This window comes from Megalopta genalis, chromosome 1, assembly GCF_051020955.1.
Source record: "Megalopta genalis isolate 19385.01 chromosome 1, iyMegGena1_principal, whole genome shotgun sequence".
NCBI lineage: Eukaryota > Metazoa > Arthropoda > Insecta > Hymenoptera > Halictidae > Megalopta > Megalopta genalis.
Genome location: NC_135013.1, coordinates 26,712,100 through 26,737,832, shown reverse-complemented (window position 1 = coordinate 26,737,832; position 25,733 = coordinate 26,712,100). Strand labels below are relative to the sequence as shown.

The window sequence follows — 25,733 nt, the reverse complement described above, 5'->3', positions numbered from 1 at the left end:
AATAAAATATTATTGTGTTATGTATTTATGTTATTATTATTATTAAAATATGTTAATATAATAATATATATAATTTATGTTAATAATATGTTATTAATAGACCACTGAAATATTATACTAATTAATAAAGTACTAATTTATCAAATACTAATTGATAGAGCGGACTAGGAAATCAAAGTTCCGTTTATTGAAAATTTTATGAAATTCAACCTTTTCTGCCATTTTATAAAATCATACTTGTACAAGATCTCTCTAAAAAAACAACATTTAACACGTTCTGTGCCATATGGGTCCCAGATGGGCGACGCTAATTTTTAACTAGGTTTCGAAATTCGTGTTTATTTGTAACATTTCCTCCGGTAAATATTGACTTTCTAATTTCGATCTCATTGATGAAATGACACCGAATATTGTAGGAATTTTTGGGATTGATATCCGACACGTGACTGAAACGACTGTGAATCGAGGCCTAAAATGCAGGAAAAAGAAAGAAACAATTCCGTGAAACATCGAAACACAGTAATTGAATTTTATTAAAAGGAGAGCGCTAACACCGTGTACGTCCTATCAGGCACTGGGAAAACATCGATTTTCTCTCGACTCACGCATCGTCCGAAACGATCTCGAAACGCGTCAGCCAGACGTGAAAAGGAACTACAGACAACAACAAAATTAAGAAGTCTCTGCTCGCTGCTCCGATAAAGGAGCAACCATCGAACGGGGGCACTTCACGTTTCGTCCTTGGTGGTGAACGCTGGATTCTCTCTGGCGTCGCAGGACAATTTCGGGCAGTCCTTCCGCAGCTCGTCCTGGTTGGCAGAGCTCTTCGAGATTCGATCCTTGCTCCTGTTCGACTCGCTGCTGATTACTTCCGTGAGCTCGACCGCGGTCGCGAATCTCGACGCCTGGAAGCAGAGTTACCGTGGTTTAGAGGGCCGCTGGTTTTCCGGGGGTTGCGTCACGCGGCTGCCACGACGCGTGGTTAGTTAACTGTTTGCTTTGGTTTCCTCTGTCCGGATTGCGTCGGATTGCCGAGTACGTTCGTTGTCGCGAGGAAATCGAATCGAGCCGGCCAATTGTCGTCGGCGCGGGGGCGGGACCGACGCGACGCGCGCTTGTAAACGGTAACCTCGGCCGGATTGATAGGGCAAAGGGCTGTCTGTCGCAACGCTCGCCGAGCTGCGAGCCACTCTGTCTTCGAATTTGCTATTCAGATTCCATGTTTGTCGATCACCTTCCCGGTAATTAACCCCTTCAGTCAAAACCTCTCTCAGACACCCGGAAATTCGCGTGGCGCGCTCGTTCTTTCGGATTTCGCGGATTCGCTTCGCTTCGAATCGCCTCGAAATGGAATAATTTTAGTTACGTCAAGTATGATGGGTATTAAACAATTTTAAGCGGTACGAATCATCGAATATGTACTTCACAGCGATACGAATATTTTGCCGCTAATTTATACGGAACATCGTTTGAATATATCCGTCACTCCTGTTTTCCATTGGATTTTTTACGATTTTATTGCTATATGTAGAGAAAAAATTGAGTAAGCTTTTTTAAAGCATATGTTGATTTTTAATAGAATTATGACCAACATGTGTTTTAAATAATCATCATATGTTCTAAAACAAATTATTACTCGCTCCGGCAATCTAGTGTTAAAACGTTACTTCTTTTGATTTTTATTCTGTATTTCATTCGCTGCAATTTAGTAGAACATTGTTGTGCCAAAATGTACGTATTGTTGCCAGCTATGTTTAATGTAATCTTTATAACACAACAAGAAATAGAAAATAGAAAATAGAAAATGGAAAATAGAAAATAGAAAATAGAAAATAGAAAATAGAAAATAGAAAATGGAAAATGGAAAATGGAAAATGGAAAATGGAAAATGGAAAATGGAAAATGGAAAATGGAAAATGGAAAATGGAAAATGGAAAATGGAAAATGGAAAATGGAAAATGGAAAATGGAAAATGGAAAATGGAAAATGGAAAATGGAAAATGGAAAATGGAAAATGGAAAATAGAAAATAGAAAATAGAAAATGAAAAATAGAGAAATAGAAAATAGAAAATAGAAAATAGAAAATAGAAAATAGAAAATAGAAAATAGAAAATAGAAAATAGAAAATAGAAAATAGAAAATAAAAAATAGAAAATAGAAAATAGAAAATAGAAAATAGAAAATAGAAAATAGAAAATAGAAAATAGAAAATAGAAAATAGAAAATAGAAAATGAAAAATAGAGAAATAGAAAAATAGAGAAATAGAGAAATAGAGAAATAAAGAAATAGAGAAATAAAGAAATAGAGAAATAGAGAAATTAGAGAAATAGAGAAATAGGAGAATAGAAAACAGAAAATAGAAAATAGAAAATAGAGAAATTAGAGAAATAGAGAAATAGGAGAATAGAAAACAGAAAATAGAAAATAGAAAATAGAAAATAGAAAGTAGAAAATAGAAAATAGAAAGTAGAAATTAGAAAATAGAAATAAAAATTTAAATACTCCCAATGTCATGTATTCCAAAACAATAACTTATTTAACACTTTAACTGCAACATCATCTTACTAAATATCTTCCCAATTTAACGAGAACTCGCGAAACGTAAGGATAATAAAAAAGTAGTCGATGTCACTCGACTTGACTCTCTATTATAGTTTCATGAAATGAAACACTTTAATTTTGTGAATTATTTGAAGTTCTTCCAACTCGATCATCGTTTCACATTTTCCAAAAGCCTCTAACGCTACAAACATTTCCCTCGATAAAGAATCGCGTCACAATGATACTATATTCAAAGCAGGATTGCACAATTCCACTTCATTTATCGAAACCATTAACGGATGTAACAAGTTTCCCGAACTCGTCCGATCAATTCTTCAAAAATCTGATTACCGGGACAGCAGTGATTCAACAGTTCCAAAGTCTCCTTGGAGGGATAGTTTGTAATTCGATTAAGAACCGGGATGAAAAGTATTGAAACCCCGTAACGCGGATAATGCTCCGAGGTTCGGTGAAAGATTAAAGAAGGAAGCTCGCGAGAGATCTCCTCCTTTCCTTGGAACCTCTTATCGGAGGACGTGGAAAGCAGCATTCGGCTGGAAGAGCATATTTTTATCGGGACCGTCGAAAGCGGAACTTCCGAAGCGAGACGCGAGCTTCCTTCGGGCTACGAATTAATTTCGAATGGCTCGCGAGAAAGCATAAAGCCGGGAGACGCTGAGATCGGCGATCGTGTTTCGCCGAGGTCAAATCGCAACTGCTCGAATTTGATAATTATCAAATCTCCGCGGCGAGAAGTTCCCGAAAAAAATTCCTGGCCGGTTTTCTCACGGATTCGCGCAGAACGACGCTAAGATTCGCGAAACCCTCCCCCCATTTTCAACCCCCGTAAATCAGGAATCCCACCTGGCAGCAGATAACCTCGTTTCACGTTATCAATCTAACCTTGTCCCAGTTTAGACCCGGGCTTTCAGCGCGCCGCTGTTTGAGCTGTTTCTTTTTTTCCATAAATCACCGTTGCCATTCCATCGTTCCGCGCTGCCCCCGCTCTCATTTGAATTGCCCTGTCGCGAGACACGTTCGCACCACCTTCGGAGGGGTGACGAAAATCGATTCTTCTAAAGTGTAACATCCCTGGAACGGGCTCCCAAAATTTTCCGATTCTATTCAAAGAAGCGACAGGGTTCAGAAACTGCTATTTTTTTCTTATCGAAAACGAAATCTGTGTTCCAACGTTTTCGGACGGTTTCTCGATGAAAGAATATCCGCTTTATCATCGCTAGGCCGCGGATTTTAGGCATTTTTTGCTAGAATGTCGAGGTTAAAATTCAAAACTGCGGAGACGTCAGGAGAATTTAGGAATATCTTACGGAGGCAAGGGTTACTTTGAAGTAGCATAACTTTGCGAAAAAAAATCGCAGCTTCATTCCTTTTTTTTTCAATTAAAGGGGAAGGATCGAACTTCGTTCAGCTGCAAACGGCATCCCTGAACAAAATTTAATAAAGTCCGCGAATTTCAACAAACAATTTCTCGACAAGCAATTTTCAATGACAAACATGGCCTCGCATTTGGAGGGTTACACTGGTGAGGGCGCAGCAAACTTCAAATCCAGGAAGATTGTCTTAAAGTAGAGGTTGCAAGTTTTAATTTAAGGTAAAGATCATCATCCTACGATGATTTTTTGTGAAGTTATCGTCAGTCGAAGTTGACCTATTTTGATCAAAAAATTTTCTGTGCTACAATTTTTTTGAGTTGTGTATTATATGCAACTTATTAAAATGACTAAAATGGTTACAAGAAGAATGAAAATTCTATCAGATTTACAATTTTGATTCTGCAGAAAAATCCGCGGCCTAATCATCAACTATAATTAATTCTTATAACGATTGGTTTCTCATTTCGACCGTGGTAGGTTTAATATTAAAATTATCGATATATATATATATATATATATATATATATATATATATATATATATATATATATATATATATAAAAGCGACTAATATATATAAATCAATAATATATATATATATATATATATATATATATATATATATATATATATATATTAGTCGCTTTTATAGTATACTATTGTAATGTAAATAATAGTATACTATAGTAGTATATAATAGTATATACTATAATAGTATACTATAAAAGCGACTAATATATATAAATCAATAATATATATATATATTAGTCGCTTTTATAGTATACTATTGTAATGAATATAGACCATGATCATAATCAAAATGGCGAAATGTCTAAATAGATTCAGTCTTGCCATTCCTATAGAACATCACGAGTCAGTCACTTTTACTGCTCGGTTCTTGCTTTTGTTCGCAGCTGTCTGTGCCTGGATCATGATTAACATCCATCTCCTCGATACGTACAATACAACACGCGAGAAAGGGATGCCCGTGTAGGAAAAGAGCCTCGAAAAATTCGTTCATTAGCCGGCTTGTTCACAGCCGTGATACTTGTCCCATTCGGTTGCGCGTCGCACGCGGAAGCGAACCAGACAAGCGGAAGATCCGCGAACAAATGAAACGCAAATTCGCCGCGGCATTATTTCCACACGCGGCTCGTTTGTTTCGTGCAATCTGCCGGAGCGACGCCGATGGGCCGCCACGGAAAAATAGATACGCAGAGCGCGGCCACGGAATTAAACAAACTCGCCGCTTCCGGCGCGTCGTTGCGCAAACGCGAATATTAAATGAATTTCACCGCGGCGCTCGCAGCCGATATTATCCAGACCCGGTGAAATATCAAGCATAAAACCGACGATGAAGGAAACGAGATTTTACGAAGCCTCCCCTATTTTTATGCTCGGACCGATCGGACGGAGTCGACGGAGGCGTTCGTTTACTCTGGCGGTCGCTGCTAATGGCGCATAATACGTGCTATATTTGATGGAATCAAAACTTGATTCGAGGAAGTAAAACAGTGATTTGCAAAGTTATACAGACACCAAAATGTATGTATATATTTTTATATATATTTATATATATTTTATATAATTTTATATACATTTTGGTGAGGCTATCTGCTGCCAGGTGGGATTCCTGATTTACGGGGGTTGAAAATGAGGGGAGGGTTTCGCGAATGATTTGTATATATTTTTATATATATTTATATATATTTTATATAATTTTATAAATATATATAGAAATTATATAAAATATATAAATTAATAACTGCGATTCCTGATGTTATACAAAAAATTTTAAATCGTACAAAGCTCGAATAAATCCAATCTTGTTGTTATTATTATAAAACAATATACGTTAGTTATATTTAGGTTTCGAAAGTTCCAGCGTTAAAATCGAAACCCAGGAGTTAAAAATATTTTAAAAAATTGTTCAAGAAGTACAATAATCCATCAAATTATTTGAATTAATATAACGTAATAAGTTGCTTCAAAGTTATTATTTAAAACAAAATTATCGAGCTCCTCTCGGACACGCTTTAGTCATTGGAAAGCCTATTAATACAAATAATATAAATAATATAAATAATATGAATAATATGAATAATATAAATAATATAAATAATATAAATAATATGAATAATATGAATAATATAAATAATATAAATAATATGAATAATATAAATAATATAAATAATACAAATATATAATTAATATAAATAATTTAAATAGAGTATTAATATAAAAAGTCAACTCGAGTCGACGAACGGTGTCCAAGATTAAAATTCGTGAAATGTGAAATTCGCAGGTTTCGAATAAAGAGCAGCAATCAAATCGTACTTAAACTCTTAAACAATCTCTAATTTCGCGCGAAAATTCCTTTTGACGCGGAATTACCGAAAACGGGAGCACTCTGCGTCAGATTGCAGGGGACGGTCCTGGAGGCAAAGGTGCAAACAGTCGAGACGAATCGCGCAATCGATTCGGCGGCGAGCTGGTTCTCGCGGAAAAGGGAAAAAATGGTTCGACAGCGGCGGGTCAGAAAAATTAGCGAGAGCCGGTCCGGTTAAGCGGCGCGCTCGATCGGGGCAAGTTTTTCCGCGCGGGTTAGCTTTTAATCTCGTAATCAGTCACGAGGAGGGACCGCGCACCCGATGGCGTACGATGTAATTGAATTGTCTGAAAACCCAGAGGCGAACGGCCCTCGCTCGTCGAAGATCTTATTACGGGGAAATATCGTTCGATAGACGGATTCGCCAAGCTACGCCATTGAAGTCGGGTCGCATGAAGAAACGCGTGGTCGCCTACGTCTGATTACGATGTCAGATTGCGCTTCTGTCGACGGCTCTTTCATCGTACCCTCCATCCAGAACTAAATACCGTTTCTTTCGATCTGACTTTTTCTGTTCATCTCGCATCGATTAAAAAGAAACTTGCATCTTGAATTCGATTTAATTTAATTGCCGATTTAATTACCGATGTAAACGGTTCAATGAACGAAACTGATGCTTTATAGCAATGACCTGGCTATATTGTTTAGTAACATGTTGGATTTATTTAAACTTCGTACGATTTTTATTGTAACGTATATGCTTGAGTAAAAAAGTTTATCTGAAAGTTTAGTTTCGGCTAAAAAAGTTCGATGGTTCTAGTGTCAATTCTTTTATTGAAAAATATTGCTTAACATTTCATCTGCTGGCAATTATTTTAATCCATTTGTGGTGTTCATAAAAACTTGTACAACGAAAATACGTGCATTATAATACGTTTTTAAGCTTATTGTATAAAATATCATATAAAAATAATAATAAATAATCGTATGAAATTAGTAAAAGCAAAAGTAAAGTAAAGTAAAAGTAAAAATTAAATTCTACAATTCAACTCGAATAAAATAATAATAGCTAGAAAAGTTATCCATAAGCCTAATACACAATCTAGCTAGCATAAATGCAAAATACCATAGAAAGGTTAATATCTCCCCAAAAATCGCGAACAAATCATTCAAATTGCAGAGAGAAATTCTCGAACAACGGCAACAATAATCTAGATTCATTTGAATCATTTTTTGTATACTAAAATGCATTCCGCTCGAAGATATATCCACTACCACAACAACAATCCAACAAGAATAGTAATTCGCTAGCTGCCAAGATGAACGAAGTGAAACATGCATCCAGTGCTAGCAAAATCTCGAAGGTTCGTCCGCAAGCCGCGTTTCAATTTACAGAATCCGAGTTCATTGGGATCCGAAAAATAAAAATTGCCGACAGCGATCGGCGTGTTTAAAGCGCCGCGCGGAATAACTGGATCGGAAATTCCGCGGAAACTCGCCGCGATCGTTTCGTCAGGAAATTCCGCGGCTCTGTAAACATTTAACAGAGCCATTGGCAATGGTCCAGCGTCCGTGGAAGGGGCGCGACCTCTCGCCCCCGATCCGCCGGGGTTAAAGGGATAAGGAAGCGTCGCGGATTTAAAACTCGTTACCTTTCGCCGGTCCCGGTGGGCGGAATACAGAATCCAGATAATGTAGGACACCATTATTATAGCCGGTACGCAGACACCGGCGATGGTCGACGTGTCCCGTAGCAGCGCATGATGCAACGCCAGCAAGGTGATCGCGAGCACCGCTCCGCCGGCGATGTATCTTCCGGTCCGTCGTCGCTCGTCCTGCCAACAAACGCCAAATATCCGGTCAGTGGTCTCTGGCCGATGCTCCCGGGCAAATTCGAGAAAACCGGGCTGGTTCTTAACCACGGAAATTTCATCAAATCTCTGCTTGGAACCACTTCGACGCGGTAGCTGCGACGCACAGTGATCGGGTTCCATACGAAAAGCGGAGAAAAATCGGTTTTACAAAATATTCCCATTGTGCAAAATTGATTCGCTAGTAGTCGATTATAAACATATTATTTAATACGATCTTTTTCACCATTTGTTCGGCTTGAACACGGCTGCATGGCTTCAAAGTAGCCAAAATCACCAAAGTAGCTTCAAATCATCCTAAATTGATATCATCGTTTACAATTATTTTGTTGCTTGAAGATAAATAATTTTTACAGAATTTAATGTAGTTAGTATGTACTTGAATTATGTCACAGGACACTCTTTTATCTCTTTTTTATCTCTCACATTTTTTGAGTTACGTTCGATTGAATATGTTGAATTTTCATTTGATTTTTTAATTATGAGTTCGGTGTTCCCTTTGATCGCATTTCGAGGAGCGATGCCTCACATTAATGACAAAATAAAAATTGACTGCTGTTAGCTGCTGTCGGAGAAATTATCTAATGATAATGCCGACATGGCACGTGATACCTATGATACCGTGATACCTATGGGCTATCGAGTTAACGTGAAATGTTTTGAATAGCTTGAGTTAAATATCAATATTTCAACTGTTCGCGTTCTATTGAAACTAATGAGAATAATTATAAATTATTTTCTTTTGGATTGTATGCAGACTTTTGCTCGCATCCGATCCGTTCATGTCGAGTATGAGGAAAAGAACGATCGAGAAATCGAAACCATTTCTCAAAGAAACGATCGAACTACTGTTTTCGGAACAATGTTCGCAACATGAAAATAGAAAGGATGTTGAATTGAATTGAATTGAATTGAAAACAAATAATTGTAGTTTTAAAAAATTTGTTTGTAAACGACTAAAACATTGCATTTTGGTTTTATTATTCCAATCCAACATAAACCTAAATATACATATATATATAAATATAGTAAATATATATAGTAATATAAAATGAAAATGTGAAGCTTAGGTATATATTATAATTTCAGTCGTTACTTGTTTTTTCTCTGCTTTTTGTATGGAAACCGACCACTGTGCGACGTGCACTCGTCGACGTTTACATGAAGCTGTTTCGCGAGGAATAGCAACAGGGTTGCTTTTATCATTTGTAAAATTAAGGCTTCGTACACGAGGATCCATCACGATTTCTTACAATTGCTTTGCTTATGAAATGGAACACTTTTATTCGTGCCAGAGTGGAATTTTTAGTGGTTCATTAACCGTCGGGTGCCTTCGCTGTTTAGACTTACGTAACTGACTTTATATTTAGAAATCATTGTCTCGAGGAAAATAAAAGACTGGTATACCTTCGAACACAATAAATTAAAAAATTATATATTATATATTTTATAAAATTATTATACCTCAAATTATTATAAACAAATAAATATAAAATTATTATATATCTTATAAAATTATATATTTTATTTATTTACCAGGAGGAGGGGACGATAGAGCAGCAAAGTGTCGATATTATGAATACAAAAGTTACGCGTGGGATAAAAATCCGCTTGAAGGTTAACACTATAGAACCACAGAGGCTCGAACACGATTAATGTATGTTGTTTTAAACAATGATAAACTTCGTACGATTTCTATTGCAATGTGTGCTAGAATAAAGAAATGTGTATAAAAAGTTCTCATGGAAATACATCAGGCACGAAAACATCAGGAATTGTAAAAGAAAAAGATCAAAATTCTCCGCGTTAAATAGCAACATATTCAGTGACCGTTCGAATGAGCAAATTGTGACAGATCGATTGAAAATTTCCACGAATTCTCCCGCCAATATAATCAACAACGAAAGTTCCTAATCGATCGGAAGATCGAATCGAGCGAAACGCGCTTTCGGCGATTTCCCGCGCGAGCTCGTCCCTCGAAAGCTGGATTTTTTTCGATATTACCACCCGGTTGTCGCCAAGATGATTCAACGTCCCCAATCAGCTGTTTAATTTCCCGTCGCCCTGTTTGTCGCGTTATCGGCTGATGCACTCGCCGTTCTGTCGCGATGCACGAGCGCCGCATAAATTCCGCGGTCCATACAAAATGTGGCGTAAGATGAACACGCGACGGCGGAATGGACGCGCGTTCAGTAAAAATTGCAGCTATAAAACCTGATCCCGAAGGAGAAATGCTCGGGCCCCGGCTAAAAGGGATATATCGCCTGTATAACTAGTACGAATAGATTTATGAACGGCGGCTAACGATAAAGTACAGGTTTGAGCGAGAGCCGAGGACGCGCGAGCGTATCATCGGGGTGGAATGGAAATAGAAGGAGGTCGTTCCGGACACAAAATAAACCGGAAAATTTTGCCGGACTGACTAGCAATCACGCGCGTCACCCCTCGCGCACGGATTACGGTATATTCGTATTTTCTGAGCCAACAAACAATCGGCCAAATGTATTCTTTTTGCTGTATCGGCGGCGCGCTAAATCTGGAGCTAGATGTTGACGCGATGCGAAACTTCGTAAAGAAGCGACCCGCGTCCGGTCTCCTCTTCTCGTCCATAGAAACGTAGTAGGACCGAATGTGTATACTTGCGCGTTTCTCGAATCGAATGTCTAAGAATCGATATGCTGCACGATGTTTATTGAAACAAGCGATAGAAATTAGATCGTGGAACTCTGGGGTGAGTGTGTAGGCATTACTGCGGTTTCCCAATGAAGGCGGACTTTGACAGAGAAAATAGGACATTTGATGCCAATAAATTGAGACAACTTGAATATTATTATTCTATTATTTCTTAACTTGAATTCTATTCCTTAACTATTTTATTCTATTATTCCTTAACTTGAATTCTATTCGTTGACTAACTATTCTATTCTAACTATTCCTTAACTTTCCTATTATTCTTTAACTCGAATTGAATATTATTGTTGTTCAAAGAAACACAAGATTGATATTTAAAATTAATGCTCAAATATCGACGAGAAGGGAACTCAGAATTTTATTCCGACTTGGAAGATCGGAATAGCACTCGTATCTAACGGGTTACAACTGAAAATCACCGTCGCGAGCCCGACTCGATGTCATAATACAAGGGATTACAGTAATTTCTCCCAGAAATGCTAAATTTCGGGTTGAAGTAAGAAAAATCGTGGATAGAAATTAGATCGTGGAACTCTGGAGTGAGTGTGTAGGCATTACTGCGGTTTCCCAATGAAGGCGGACTTTGACAGAGAAAATAGGACATTTGATGCCAATAAATTGAGACAACTTGAATATTATTATTCTATTATTTCTTAACTTGAATTCTATTCCTTAACTATTTTATTCTATTATTCCTTAACTAACTATTCTATTCTAACTATTCCTTAACTTTCCTATTATTCTTTAACTAGAATTGAATTGAATATTATTGTTGTTCGAAGAAACACAAGATTGATATTTAAAATTAATGCTCAAATATCGACGAGAAGGGAACACAGAATTTTATTCCGACTTGGAAGATCGGAATAGCACTCGTATCTAACGGGTTACAACTGAAAATCACCGTCGCGAGCCCGACTCGATGTCATAATACAAGGGATTACAGTAATTTCTCCCAGAAATGCTAAATTTCGGGTTGAAGTAAGAAAAATCGTGGAGCCACAAGGTACAGTAGATTCTCCCTAATTTTCTTTCAGTAAAAGTCATTGATTTTTCGAAGTTTTATCAATCCGCGGATCATTAGCAACCGCACGATTACAAGAGCCAGTTAATTTGCATAATTAATTTTGTACTAGATTTGAAGAGGTTTGGTGAAAAATTACCGATAAATTGTAATTATTCGTATGCACCATCAAAGTATTTAAGGTATTGCACGCTACACTAAATTCAGCCTAACTTTCCTTCAGCTTGTAAACAAAAAAATGGACAATTTGGGAAGAGGGGATACAATTATTCGAGCTTCGCGACTCATTTCTATATAGTTGCCGATTGTCAATAATTATAGAAGCTAGGTGCAAAACTCGAATAATCGTATTTTCTCTTCCCAAATTGTTCACTTTTGTTTACAAGCTGAAGAGAAGTTAGAGAGAATTTAATGTAATTAGAGACTAATTATTAGACCGCGAAGTTTACGCATCTATAATAAAAATGAATAGATTAAATGCAAAGCTAAATAGATATTAGAAGAATTTGAGGATATCGTTACGTTATTGTTAACTTATTACGATTGTTAATAGAGAAAAGACGTTTTCATCGAAATTTCTCGCAATTGACTTAGATCATTTTTATTTTGTTTAAAGATCCGTCCACCAATAATTAATAATAATCTATTAATAATTCGTTCTGAATTCTTATCCCTTTCACTGTGAAATGCTTTCAAAAATTTTATTCAATGAAGCCGAAACTTAAAAGTTACAATTTCTCATGGGAAATACTATTTTAACTGATTTATATTTTTAAAATCCTGGATCACGAAATTGTGTTAATAGAATGATTAATCATGCTAACTCCGTACACGCAATAACGTTAAACAATCCCTAGGAAGTCTAAAACCATTGTTGCAACGTGTTCTACAATAATCACTCTACAAACCTTTAAGGACTTTTATTTCTAAATTAAAGATTTCTAGATTCAGTTAATTCTCTACAATCAAACCTAAAAAAGTTTTCCCGTGAACAAATGAATAAAATAAAATGAAATAAAGTGAAATAAAATAAAATAAAATGAAATAAAATGAAATAAAGTGGAATAAAGTGGAATAAAGTGAAATAAAATGAAATAAAATGAAATAAAATGAAATAACATGAAATAAAATGAAATAGAAGATTACTTTGATGTTGTTGCGATTTACCGGATGGAGACATCTTTCTCTTTGGAATATTTGTCAGGATGTAATAATGTGATCAAATAGGATTTCTTTAATTACACAATCTACACATTCACAAGGTTATCTATCTCAATTGGGTGAGATTATTGGACGAGTATTAGAGCTGGCAAAGAGAATTAGAAATAAAAAAAGTTAAACAATCCTTTTTATTCTAGCATTACTATACATATATTCATATCAATGTACATCAGCATGCAGGCCGCTGCCTTTTCTTTGCCGACTGCCCCGAGTTTCTACAAAATCGAGCCACGCGACCCGAAGAATCGCGACTTACTATTCTCATACCTGCCGGTTTCAATTCCCACTTCTCCTAACATTTCTGGGAGAAAATTACTGTAATCTGAGCCGTTTATTTTGAAAGTGGCATAAGTCACTTTACCGTAATGAAAAGTGGTGATGTTTTTGATGTTTATACGAAATTATTTATACTGAGAAAAATATCAGTATCCTGAGATAACAAATACAAGTAAATCTTCTCGAAAATTAGCATCCATATTTTTAAACGTGTTAAAACGCAAACCCTTAATACATCGACTTAAAAACAAAGTGACTTATGCCACTTTGAAAATAAACGGCTCATCCATCGTCCATCACTGAAGTTGTCCCAGAGTTGACTATCTCAGCCAGTGCTCGGCGCATCGCTACGACGCCGGTGTGTAGATCGCGATGCAATTAGAATGGACGGGTCGTCGTAAATATAAAACCGGATGGAATAAATTCAGGAGCCGCCGGAGGGGTCGCGCACCCCGCCATAAGATTTCCAGAAACGTATGCCAATATCCGTCGGAATTGGAACGGAGGAGGATCGTCGTCGGATAAAGATGAAACTTGTCGAACCACCGGGGGGAGGGGCGGTTATAATCGCGATCGGGAACGAATCGCCGCACTAAAAAATTAGTGCGACGACGACGGACGCGCGAACTGTGTCCGAAGAAAATAATTAACGACTCGGGGGGAGGGGGGAGGGCGCGGAATCGGTCTAACGAGATTCTCTCGTCGCGGCCGGAGGAATATTTCACCGCGGTCCGAACAAAGAGCGCGCAGAAATACGGACGGAAGCCGGCTCGAAATTTATTTATCCGACTCGCGGACGCAGAACACTGGGATTTCGTTAACCCGGTTCTCCGCTCGTCGCTCACGGTTCGACGAGGTCGCGGGAAGAACAGAAGCGAAATAGAAGGGGAAATGACGAAAAAAAGAAGGAGGGGAGAAAAAAGGAAGGAAAGGAAGAAAGAAAAAACACGCGGCCACCCTCTCCCCCGGACGGCATTAAATTTTAGGATAGCGATCGCGGACCGAAGTGACAGCTCCATTTCCATTCGCGCGACGCCGATGCAATTTAACCTGTCGCGAGGCTGTTTTGCATTTCGCGGAACGGGATACCGGCGTACGTGTGCGTACCTGGGGGTACACGGACGCACGTAAGCACGCCGGAATCTCGTTGTTTCTGACAACCAGCCGGTGCTCGACCGACAGAACCTAATCCAATAAATAGCGCCGGGTCTCTTCGTCTAATTGGAACAGCCTTTTTTCGAGGACGAGTGCTGCGCTCGATTTTTTCGCTTTTCCTTTTTCTTTCCGCTCGCGCTGCGCGAGAACAATGTATCAGGGAATTCGTTAATCCTCGCGATGCTGATTGAAACGAAAAAGCATGATAGGAGAGATGTGTGTACTTTTTACAATGTTTGTAAGACTTTTTATGTCACGATCGTGTCGCGTGCGAGTGACATTCTGGTTATGTTAACGGTATTTACGTTATATTTGCAAATAATGCAAAGATCGTGGTAGCTTTTATGTGTATATTTTTTTCTAATAGCATAAATTGAGCAATGCGATTCTTGTTCGCACCGTGTGCGAATTAAACACTAAAAGGTATAATCAATAATCAGAGGATTAGATAAATCGAGGGATCGCTGTGACCGAAAAAACTGCAGTCTGTCTGCTTCTGTCCACATTTGCTACTTCGTGTAAAAATGGGCCTACAATATTCTGCCTGTGCTAATTTTAAAAGGCGAAATCGCTACTTTTACGCCCTTGAAAAAAAACTCCATTCCTTCGAAGACCCTTTAGAACGTTTTACGAAGCCGAAGTCGTTCCTTTCATTTGAAACACTATTTCGCTATTTTTAACACTAGATTCACGGAGCACAAAAAACAGCTGTTTTATTAATTCATAAAGGTAACAATAAAACATTTATTTTGATTTTTAACGAGTGTTATTGTAACATTTGCCATAAGTAACATATAAATTGAATAAATAACTCATAAATTTTGACGGATTTCGTGAATATAATATAAAATGACTGTAAAAAGTTTAGCAAATTTTTTTTCGCATTCGTTCCAAAGTGACCTTACGAAGGAAAGTCTCGACTTTACAATGACCTTCGAGAGACGTTGGTCTGCGATTTCTCGACCGAGTTTTAGAGCGCCTGAAATGAAAGGTGTGTCATCGGCACTGAAATAACCCAAAAGGAACCCTAACCTTTCCGCTCTTAGTATCGTTGCCTGACGCTATTGTTACAACTTGTTGCGTTCTTTTGGGGTGGCGGGGGAGGGCTCGCGGCATCGTTTCATACAATTGCACAGAAGACTGCTTAAACTTTCGCGGCCCGAAATTCTCATGGAACAATTTATATTTAGAGGCTTTCCATGCTCGACAGTATTTTTCCACGATTTTTATTTTTGTTTGGACAAATGGCAATTTGCGATCGCGATTTCAAACTTGTTCTTCATTTTATTATCAATTTGTTATTCCGTGAACCGAAATATATCGCGCGGTATTTCATCAACAAACACGTTGGCCTTATGGAAGAATCGACTCTATTCTGTTTGCTGTTACTGTGCATAGTAGTTTCATAAATTGGCCCGCGTTTTTGTTTCGTTCCCCGCGCGGTTTTCACAGGTATCAATGAACGGACTAACCATCGCATATTGTTACTATGACGGCTCGGTTACGGGCAGCATTTTGTGCATCGTTCAAACGCGATTTAAATTATTCACTTCGCCGACAATTGTTAACGACGAATTGTCGCATAGAATTTCATTCAGGACTACCACTCTACGCCCTCTTTATCTTCACTGCTCAATTAGGAATTGCAGATATGTAACATCGATTTACTTGAAATAATTGTTCCCGCCCATTCACGACATTTTCTTTCGTATAAAATTGTAAAACAGTTAACCCTTCGACAGCGGGTAACGTGGAATTCGCGTTCTAAATATTTTAGAAAATTTAGCAAAAAGAAATCTGAATTTACAACATCTTTTATTTAACATTTGAAAAAACTTTCTTACTTCTTTCGTTTACCTTTTTATATCCTTTTTTATTCCAATTCTTAGGAGGCATCGGCATCACGAATAAAACTAGTCTGCGATTATGTAGAGAAAAATCGAAAACTCTATTCGTGAATTTTCGTTAAGAGAATGTATAAAAAAATCCTAACGAGGCTTGTACACTTTTCGAAACACAACGCGGTCGATTGTTCGCTCCAGTGCATCCTAACAATTATAAAAAAGAGGTGCAAGGCTCGAATAATCGTATCTCCTCTTTCCAAATTATTTATCTTTGTTTACGAGCTGAAGGAAAATTAGGGAAAAATTACTGTACGTGACCGTCAAATAGTGTCACGTGGCCTCCGAATTGCCTTCGAATCGTGTCACGTGGCCTCCGAATTAGCTTCGAATCGCGACCAAAAATTGGAAATAAAAAAGTTAAGTCATCGTTTTTATTCTAGCATTGCTATATATTCATATTAACCCTTACAGGACCATCAGTTTGCTAAGAATAAATATTAGTATGTAATATAATAATAAAATTAATTATTATTAAATTACTCGATTATTATATTATTATCACATTATTATTTTATTCAATTAGATATTTTATGGCAAAAATGAATTGAAATTTGAAACACAATTTGAAAAATTGAACAAATTTGAGGATTATTACGCCATTTACGATTCGCTAAATTCGTTTAAAAAAAATGGTTTGCATTTTAATTGAATTTTTGTCTCTGACTTAGAAGTTCCGTCTTCGAATCATTTTGCAGAAAGATGCGCAGTCTAATTACATACAATATAAATAGAACATTTTGAAAATTTCACTAAACGACTTGTATTTTTTTTTTTAAAATGTCAAAAGAAAACTAGACAATGTCTACAATTGAAAAAAATAAATTGCAATTGTTTGGAACGACAAGTAAAAATAAGAGACTCGCGTTATTTTAACTTTGTTTATTGGATTTAAATTATACGTAACTAGTCCGTGGATTTTCGGGCCAAATACAAATTTTCTAAGAGAGAATTTCCAAGTCGGAGACAGAAATTCGACAGAAACGCATGGATTTTCTTAAATTGAACCCGGCCGCGAACCCTTTACCTGTTATAATCATATTCAAATTGAACCACCGCCGGACGCAGATAGCCGCAGCTCGGAAACGCCGTGTGCGACGATCTATTCTGTCGCAAGCTGAGTGAATGGAATTCGAGGCGTGCGTCGGAAATACGCGAATGCCGTCTGCTGTAACCTGCGAGCCCGGTTCCCGGCACGGATCGAACAAGATCGAGGATCTGTTGGCCGAGGGTTGGCGGACGGCGCAAACTCTGGAACCGTAGCTGCGACCTGTCCGCGCCGGAGATTAACGTCCCCGATGTCACTAATTCGAGGATTATTGTATTCCTTTCGTATGAATAATCATGATCCTCGGATGCGCCGGTTACCACGCACGGTTACCCGCGTCCTCCATTTGCATTCGAATTATTTCGTTGTTTTAGCTAACGTAATCCAAAACGGACCAGTACTCGCGCGATCAGTACTCGCTGCGAGCTGGAACTTCCGACGCGTTTCGAACGCGAAGGATCCGCGGATCTTGCTCGCAGAGCCGCACCGGTGCTGTCGGCGATTGTTGTTTGTTGAGACTGGACCGCGGATGTTTGCGCGAATTTGGAAGTTTGTTGGCGGATTTGACGCGGATGGCGCGGAAGAAGGATTCATAGCTTTGTTAGCACTATGCCGTCCGGTGGCATTTATTGGTGCCATTTTAAAAAACTGAAATAACATTTGAACTATATTTCTTGGGTGTTAAAAGGCAGCGAACTAACTATAGCGTTGTGCTTATTTAACTAAGAATTAAGTAGGAAAATTCTTGGATGACATCTTAATTTTAGGAATTTATATTACCGCCATCTTCGAAATTTTCTTTCTTAATCTAAAATTTCCAAGCTATTATGTCGGCGTCAAACGAAAGAATCATATCTAAGATCTGCGGACGCCATAGTGTTAACACTAGATTTACGGAATCCGTCAAAACGACGGGTTACGATTATTCTTAATTTACGATTATACGTGTCGTAAAGATACATTTATGAGTTATTTACTTTACTTACTTACGGAAATTGTTACAATAACACTTGTTAAAAATCAGAATACAGTAATGTCTCTGTAATTGACGCCCAGATTGCGCACAAAAATGGACAATTTTGGAAGAGGAGGTACGATTATTCCAGCCCTGGGGTTTGTTGTTACAGTTACGAATTATCAACAACTATAGAGAGAGAATCTCGTTCAGAATATAATATGTAGCAACGATCATTAATTAACAACGACGATAACAACGAACATGCAGCTTAAGCTTTCATTCGCCTTCTCTTTTTCATAAAACTTTGTAATTTTGCATTTTGCACAAATCCTCGCCGAGATAATCATTTCAGATTCCGTATCGATCCAGAGACCAATGATCAAATCTTCTAACCAAGCTGCACAATCAACGCGGGGCAAGAAAATTCATTCGACTGCTAAACGAAGCCCGCTTACGGTAATGTCTCCCTAACTGACGCTCAGATTGTCCACAAAACTGGACAATTTGGGAAAAGGAGATACGATTATTCGAGCCTTGCGGTTTACTTTTATAGTTATAAACTGTCCACAATTACAAAAAGGAGCCGCAAGGCTCGAATAATCGTATCTCCTCTTCCCAAATTATCCATTTTAGTGGACAATCTGAGCGTCAGTAAGGGAGACATTACTGTAAATGCCTTATTGCTACTTCTATAAACTAATATTAAACAGCTGTTTTTTGGGCTCCGTGAATCTAGCGTTACGATTATTCGTGTCGTAAAGATACATTTATGAGTTATTTACTCAATTTATATGTTACTTACTGCAAATGTTACAAAAATACTTGTTAGAAATCAGGATACAGTAATGTCTCCCTAACTGACGCTCAGATTGTCCCCAAAACTGGACAATTTGGGAAAAGGAGATACGATTATTCGAGCCTTGCGGTTTACTTTTTATAGTTATAAATTGTCCATAATTATAAAAACGAGCCGCAAGGCTCGAAGTAATCGTATCTCCTCTTCCCAAATTATCCATTTTAGTGGACAATCTGAGCGTCAGTAAGGAAGACATTACTGTAAATGCCTTATTGCTACTTCTATAAACTAATATTAAACAGCTGTTTTTTGGGCTCCGTGAATCTAGCGTTACGATTATTCGTGTCGTAAAGATACATTTATGAGTTATTTACTCAATTTATATGTTACTTACTGCAAATGTTACAAAAATACTTGTTAGAAATCAGGATACAGTAATGTCTCCCTAACTGACGCTCAGATTGTCCCCAAAACTGGACAATTTGGGAAAAGGAGATACGATTATTCGAGCCTTGCGGTTTACTTTTTATAGTTATAAATTGTCCATAATTATAAAAACGAGCCGCAAGGCTCGAAGTAATCGTATCTCCTCTTCCCAAATTATCCATTTTAGTGGACAATCTGAGCGTCAGTAAGGAAGACATTACTGTAAATGCCTTATTGCTACTTCTATAAACTAATATTAAACAGCTGTTTTTTGGGCTCCGTGAATCTAGCGTTACGATTATTCGTGTCGTAAAGATACATTTATGAGTTATTTACTCAATTTATATGTTACTTACGGCAAATGTTACAAAAACACTTGTTAAAGATCAGAATACAGTAATGTCTCCCTAACTGACGCTCAGATTGTCCCCAAAACTGGACAATTTGGGAAAAGGAGATACGATTATTCGAGCCTTGCGGTTTACTTTTATAGTTATAAATTGTCCACAATTACAAAAAGGAGCCGCAAGGCTCGAAGTAATCGAATCTCCTCTTCCCAAATTATCCATTTTAGTGGACAATCTGAGCGTCAGTAAGGGAGACATTACTGTAAATGCCTTATTGCTACTTCTATAAACTAATATGAAACAGCTGTTTTTTTGTGCTCCGCGAATCTAGCGTTAAAGGTTGCGGCAATTAAATAGGAACCGAATTTGTGAAATATTTTGGCACGCGTGCTTCGGTTAGCCGGTTTTGATTTACGCCGTGTCGCGGTTTTCGTAAACGGTGTGCCCGCGTTTGATTTTAAACGCGACGTTTGCATTTCAGATCGTTACGCAGTCGGACACGGCTATGATATACGGTGGAAGGATCGGGGAATGTTTCTGGAAACAGAAGTAATACCCGTTTTGCCTTTAAAGAGCAGCGAGCTTTTTATCGGAAGTTTTACTTCGGAGGCGAGCGGTCATAAATTTCACTTACTTTATAGACCCCCGCTAAAACCTTTTTTCGAGAAATATCGCTCGTTCTTCAACATATCGAAACAAATGGGAAGCGAGCAGGAACTTATAAACGACGGCGCGCACCACGGAAATATTGCCGGCGGCAGTAACAGACTAAAGGAAAAGTCCGGGAAATAAAAGGTCAGCCTGTACTTTCGTAATTACACTTTACCGCGTTTCCATTCGTAGTGACCGGTCGAATTTGTGCGAAAGGTCAAGCGTCAATTTGACGGCGTTTCATCGGCCGGACGAAATAATTGTTTACCATAGATTTTTCGCGAAAACCTAAGTGGCCCTTCTGTTTGATTGCGCCGGGAACCGTAATTGTTCCGCAACGAAATAATGAAATATACGAACGTTTCCATCGAACATTAATTTTTCACGTCGCCGTGCGATTTCGCGTCGGTCGAATCGCAAACAGCAACAGAATATTCATGCACGAGATATTAAACAAATTAATCGTGTAAGATAACGTAGATAGATCGCGGATTTTACGATAAAAATGTATAGACGAGCCACGAAGAAGAAATTGAACAAATTAAACAAATTTAAGAACATCATCGCTGCACAACTTGCAAAATTAATTTAAGAAAAAACGATTCTCTGATTCGGAAATTCTCCCTTAAAAGATTTCTATTTTGCCTAAAACTCCACAGGCTAATCACGTATAGTTAAGATCCAGAAAACAATGTTAAAATAACGCGAGTCTCTTATTTTATTTGTCATCCCAAACAATTGCAAATTTTTAAAAAAATAAATTGTTGGCATTGTCTAGTCTCCTCCTAACATCTCAAAACAAATTCAAGTCGTTCGGTGCAATTTTTAAAAAGTTGTTCTATATTAAACGGTATTCGAACACTTTCGTGAATCACTGTGGTTTTATTTGAATTGTGTGTAACTAAACTGCGCGTGTGTTTGTGCAAAATGTTTCGAAGACGGAACTTCTAAGCCAGAGATAAAAATTCAATAAAAATGCAGATTATTTTTTCAACGAATTTAGCGAATCGTAAATGGCGTAACAATCCTCAACAATTTGTTCAACAACTTCAGATTTTTGGAATTCGTCCATTCATTTGTACCATAAAATATCTAACTGAATCAAATAATAATATGATAATAGTATAATAATTGAATCATTGAATAATAATAGTATAATAATTGAATAATGCAATAATAATAATATAATAATTGAATAATTGAATAATAATAGTATAATAATTGAATAATTGCTTAATAATAGAATAATAACTGAATAATTGAATAATAATAATAATATAATAATTTAATAATTGCTTAATAACAGTATAATAACTGAGTAATTGAATAATAATAGTATAATAATTGAATAATTGAATAATAATAATATAATAGTTGAATAATTGAATAATAATACTGATAATTGAGTAATTGAATAATAATAGTATAATAATTGAATAATTGCTTAATAACAGTATAATAACTGAGTAATTGAATAATAATAGTATAATAATTGAATAATTGAATAATAATAATATAACAGTTGAATAATTGAATAATAATACTGATAATTGAGTAATAATAGTACAATAATTGAATAATTGCTTAATAATAGAATAATGACTGAATAATTGAATAATAATAATAATATAATAATTGAATAATTACTTAATAATAGTATAATAACTGAATAATTGAATAATAATAGTATAATAATTGAATAATTGGATAATAATAATATAACAGTTGAATAATTGAATAATAATACTGATAATTGAGTAATTAATAATAATAACAGAATGAAATATCTGAAATTCCAGAATGTGAAATTGGAGAGAGGCCACGAACGACCGGCAAAACGAAGAAATCGAGAACTAACCGAGGTGGTAACGGTGTTCAAAGTATCCCTGGAGGAGGATGAGGCTTCGGATCGCAGAGGCATGGCCGTGACAATGACATAAAGCACCTTCCCCTCGACAGATTTAAATAATCCTCCGGCTTTGAAATGTTCCGGCTCGTTCGGTCTTCCCAGGCTCGAACATAGATCACTCGTAGGCGGCGATGGATCCGGCAAATCGTTCTCGGGTTCACGCGACGACAGGTACCGTCGTCGGCAGGCGAAAAAAGTCGTCGAACACCACCGGTGTCCTTCTGCCGGACATTTTAGCGGATGGCTGGCTTCGCCGGGCTCCCCTAACCGGGGATGATCGGCGTGCACCCTCGAAGGCGCTCGCACAGACTCGTCTCAGCGGAAAGAGAACGGTGCCGGAACGTCCGCGGCGGAATTTACGAGCATAGCGGCCGTCGGAATGAAACGTTGCCGCCTTGCCGCGGCCTGGTTTAATTAAAGGCGGAGCGGAAGTCTCGGTGAAATAGAAGTTGCGCGATGATCGCGAGGAGAACGGTCGCGATGGAAAATGATCGGCAGGAGGCAGTGTGCTCCAAATGTTCTGTTCGGTTGTCGTTGATATTTCTTTATATTTCTTTATTTTTATTTTATTTTTTATTTTATTTCTTGATATTTCTTTATCTTTGTTTTATTCTTTATTTTATTTCTTGATATTTCTTTGTTTTTATTTTATTTTTTATTTTATTTCTTGATATTTCTGTATCTTTATTTTATTTTTTATTTTATTTCTTGATATCTCTGTATCTTTATTTTATTTTTTATTTTATTTCTTGATATTTCTGTATCTATATTTTATTTTTTATTTTATTTCTTGATATTTCTGTATCTATATATTATTTTTTATTTTATTTCTTTTGATATTTCCGTATCTTTATTTTATCTTTTATTTTATTTCTTTATATTTCTTTGTACTTCTTCCGTTTCTTCTATTATCGATTTCCTGTCTATGGTTTTATGTACTGTATCATATCAAACTATATTATTACATTAGACATTTATTTACAAACTCTGCATATTTATCCACTGACGGATTTTCGATCACTGTCGTAACGTGCACGGTAGAATCGCGAGTCGAGATCATTCGCTAATTCCCCGAAACTTCGAGTCGAAGGACCGCACTGAAAAAATTCGGAAATTCCCTGCCGCGTTGTAACTTCGATCGATGAATTACAGTTTCGAGAATTCCTGGAGCTGCGCGCACTCTCTTGCCGTTGAAATTTCACTTCCCCGGCGAGCGAGTTCGAACTCGTCTTCTGAATTCGCCGAGTAATTTCGGGCGCGTTTTCCGTGTTTCGGGACGGCGACGTGTGCGATCGATCGACGACTGTTCGCCGGGTCGTTCGTTGGATCCTCGCGGACCGTTTCGATGATCCTCGGGCCGCCGCGACAGCCGGGTAAATGAGCGATCGGATGCGGATTGCGGGAAGACGCTTCGCGATCGCCGGCTGCAGAAGAACGGCGGCGCGTTTACAACGCGTGCCGGCCGGCACAATATAAGCCAGGCAAACCGACTAGCATAATAAACGGAGTTCACGCCACCGACACACCCACGTACGCAGATTGACGCGGCACGGTGCCTCTCAAACATGGTGCGCCCATGCGGAACGGGCCGAGGATCGGCTTCGCCAAAATTAGACGATCCTTTTCTCGCGCGGTTCGCGGAATCGCACGGGATCGGGAACAGTAACATCGCCGGACATCTGCGCGATGCCGAGATCAATGGTTTTTCGAAAAAGTGCAAGTGTCTCGACTCGAGCAAGTGTCCGACCAAGTGACGATCAAGAGTCCCGTGCATGCGGTAGCGTACGAAAGATTAACCCTTTGCGCTAGGATCTCTTCCGCAACTGCGGCGATTCGCTCTGAAATAACCTTAATAATTTCCTTAGTTAACACTAGATTTGTTTATTTTTTAATCTACGATTATTCGTATTGTAAAGATAGATTTATGAGTTATTTATTCAATTTATACGTTACTTACGGTAAATATTGCATCATAACACTTGTTAAAAATCAGAATAAATGTCTTATTGTTACTTTTGTAAACTAATATGAAACAGCTGTTTTTTTTGTGCTCCGTAAATCTAGTGTTAAAGCGGATAATTTTTGTTTCTTATATGCTTTTATTTACAGTGAATTGGTCCCAATCTTTCTTCAGATTGTAAACAAAAATGAAGAATTTTGGGAAGAGGGGATACGATTTACTTATTTTTTAATCTACGATTATTCGTATCGTAAAGATACATCTATGAGTTATTCATTCAATTTATATGTTACTTACGTTAAATGTTACATTATAACACTTGTTAAAAATCAGAATAAATGTCTTATTGTTACTTTTGTAAACTAATATGAAACAGCTGTTTTTTTTGTGCTCCGTAAATCTAGTATTAAAGCGGACAATTTTTGTTTTTTTTTATGCTCTTAGTTACAGTGAATTGATCTCAATTTTCTCCTTCAGCTTGTAAACAAAACTGGAGAATTTTGGGAAAAGGGGATACGATTATTCGAGCCTCGCGGCTAATTGTTGCTGATTGTTAATAATTATAAAGCAAGTTTGTGCGATTTGTACGAGTTTCATTCATCTGCGACCGTCGAATCTCAGCAGAAACACAGCAATATCTCCCTAATTGACGCACAGATTGTCCACAAGAGTGGACAATTTGGGAAGAGGACATTCGATTACTTCGAGCCTTGCAGCTCGTTTTTATAATTGTGGACAATTTATAACTATAAAAGCAAACCGCAAGGCTCGAATAATCGTATCTCCTTTTCCCAAAATTCTCCATTTTTGTTTACAAGCTGAAGGAGAAAATTGAGATCAATTCACTGTAACTAAGAGCATAAAAAAAACAAAAATTGTCCGCTTTAACACTAGATTTACGGAGCACAAAAAAAAACAGCTGTTTCATATTAGTTTACAAAAGTAACACTAAGACATTTATTCTGATTTTTAACAAGTGTTATGATGCAATATTTGTGGTCAATACTTTTGTGGTCAATCTGGGCGTCAATTAGAGAGACATTACTGTATCCTGATTTCTAACAAGTGTTTTTGTAACATTTACCGTAAGTAACATATAAATTGAGTAAATAACTCATAAATGTATCTTTACGACACGAATAATCGTAACGCTAGATTCACGGAGCCCAAAAAACAGCTGTTTAATATTAGTTTATAGAAGTAGCAATAAGGCATTTACAGTAATGTCTCCCT

General features: G+C 37.4%; 1 protein-coding gene across 1 annotated transcript; it reads right to left on the bottom strand.

Moving 5' to 3' along the window:
- Nucleotides 1-165: 165 nt before the first annotated feature.
- LOC117220753 (uncharacterized) lies at nt 166-23,990 on the bottom strand. The gene is made up of 3 exons (XM_033471013.2): nt 22,490-23,990; nt 7,919-8,101; nt 166-905 (listed from the first exon to the last, which is right to left on the bottom strand). The coding sequence occupies exons 1-3, from the start codon at nt 22,550-22,552 to the stop codon at nt 729-731; spliced, it is 423 nt and encodes a 140-aa protein (XP_033326904.2). The 5' UTR covers nt 22,553-23,990; the 3' UTR covers nt 166-728.
- Nucleotides 23,991-25,733: the final 1,743 nt, after the last annotated feature.

What these genes read in the sequence shown, in the direction of transcription:
- LOC117220753 (XM_033471013.2), bottom strand. Translation starts at nt 22,552, where the DNA reads ATGCCTCTGCGATCCGAAGCCTCATCCTCCTCCAGGGATACTTTGAAC. An exon ending in TGAACACCGTTACCACCTCG is followed by an intron (nt 8,102 to 22,489) that starts GTTAGTTCTCGA and finishes GTTTGTTGGCAG; the next exon opens with GACGAGCGACGACGGACCGG. An exon ending in CCCACCGGGACCGGCGAAAG is followed by an intron (nt 906 to 7,918) that starts GTAACGAGTTTT and finishes CTCTGCTTCCAG; the next exon opens with GCGTCGAGATTCGCGACCGC.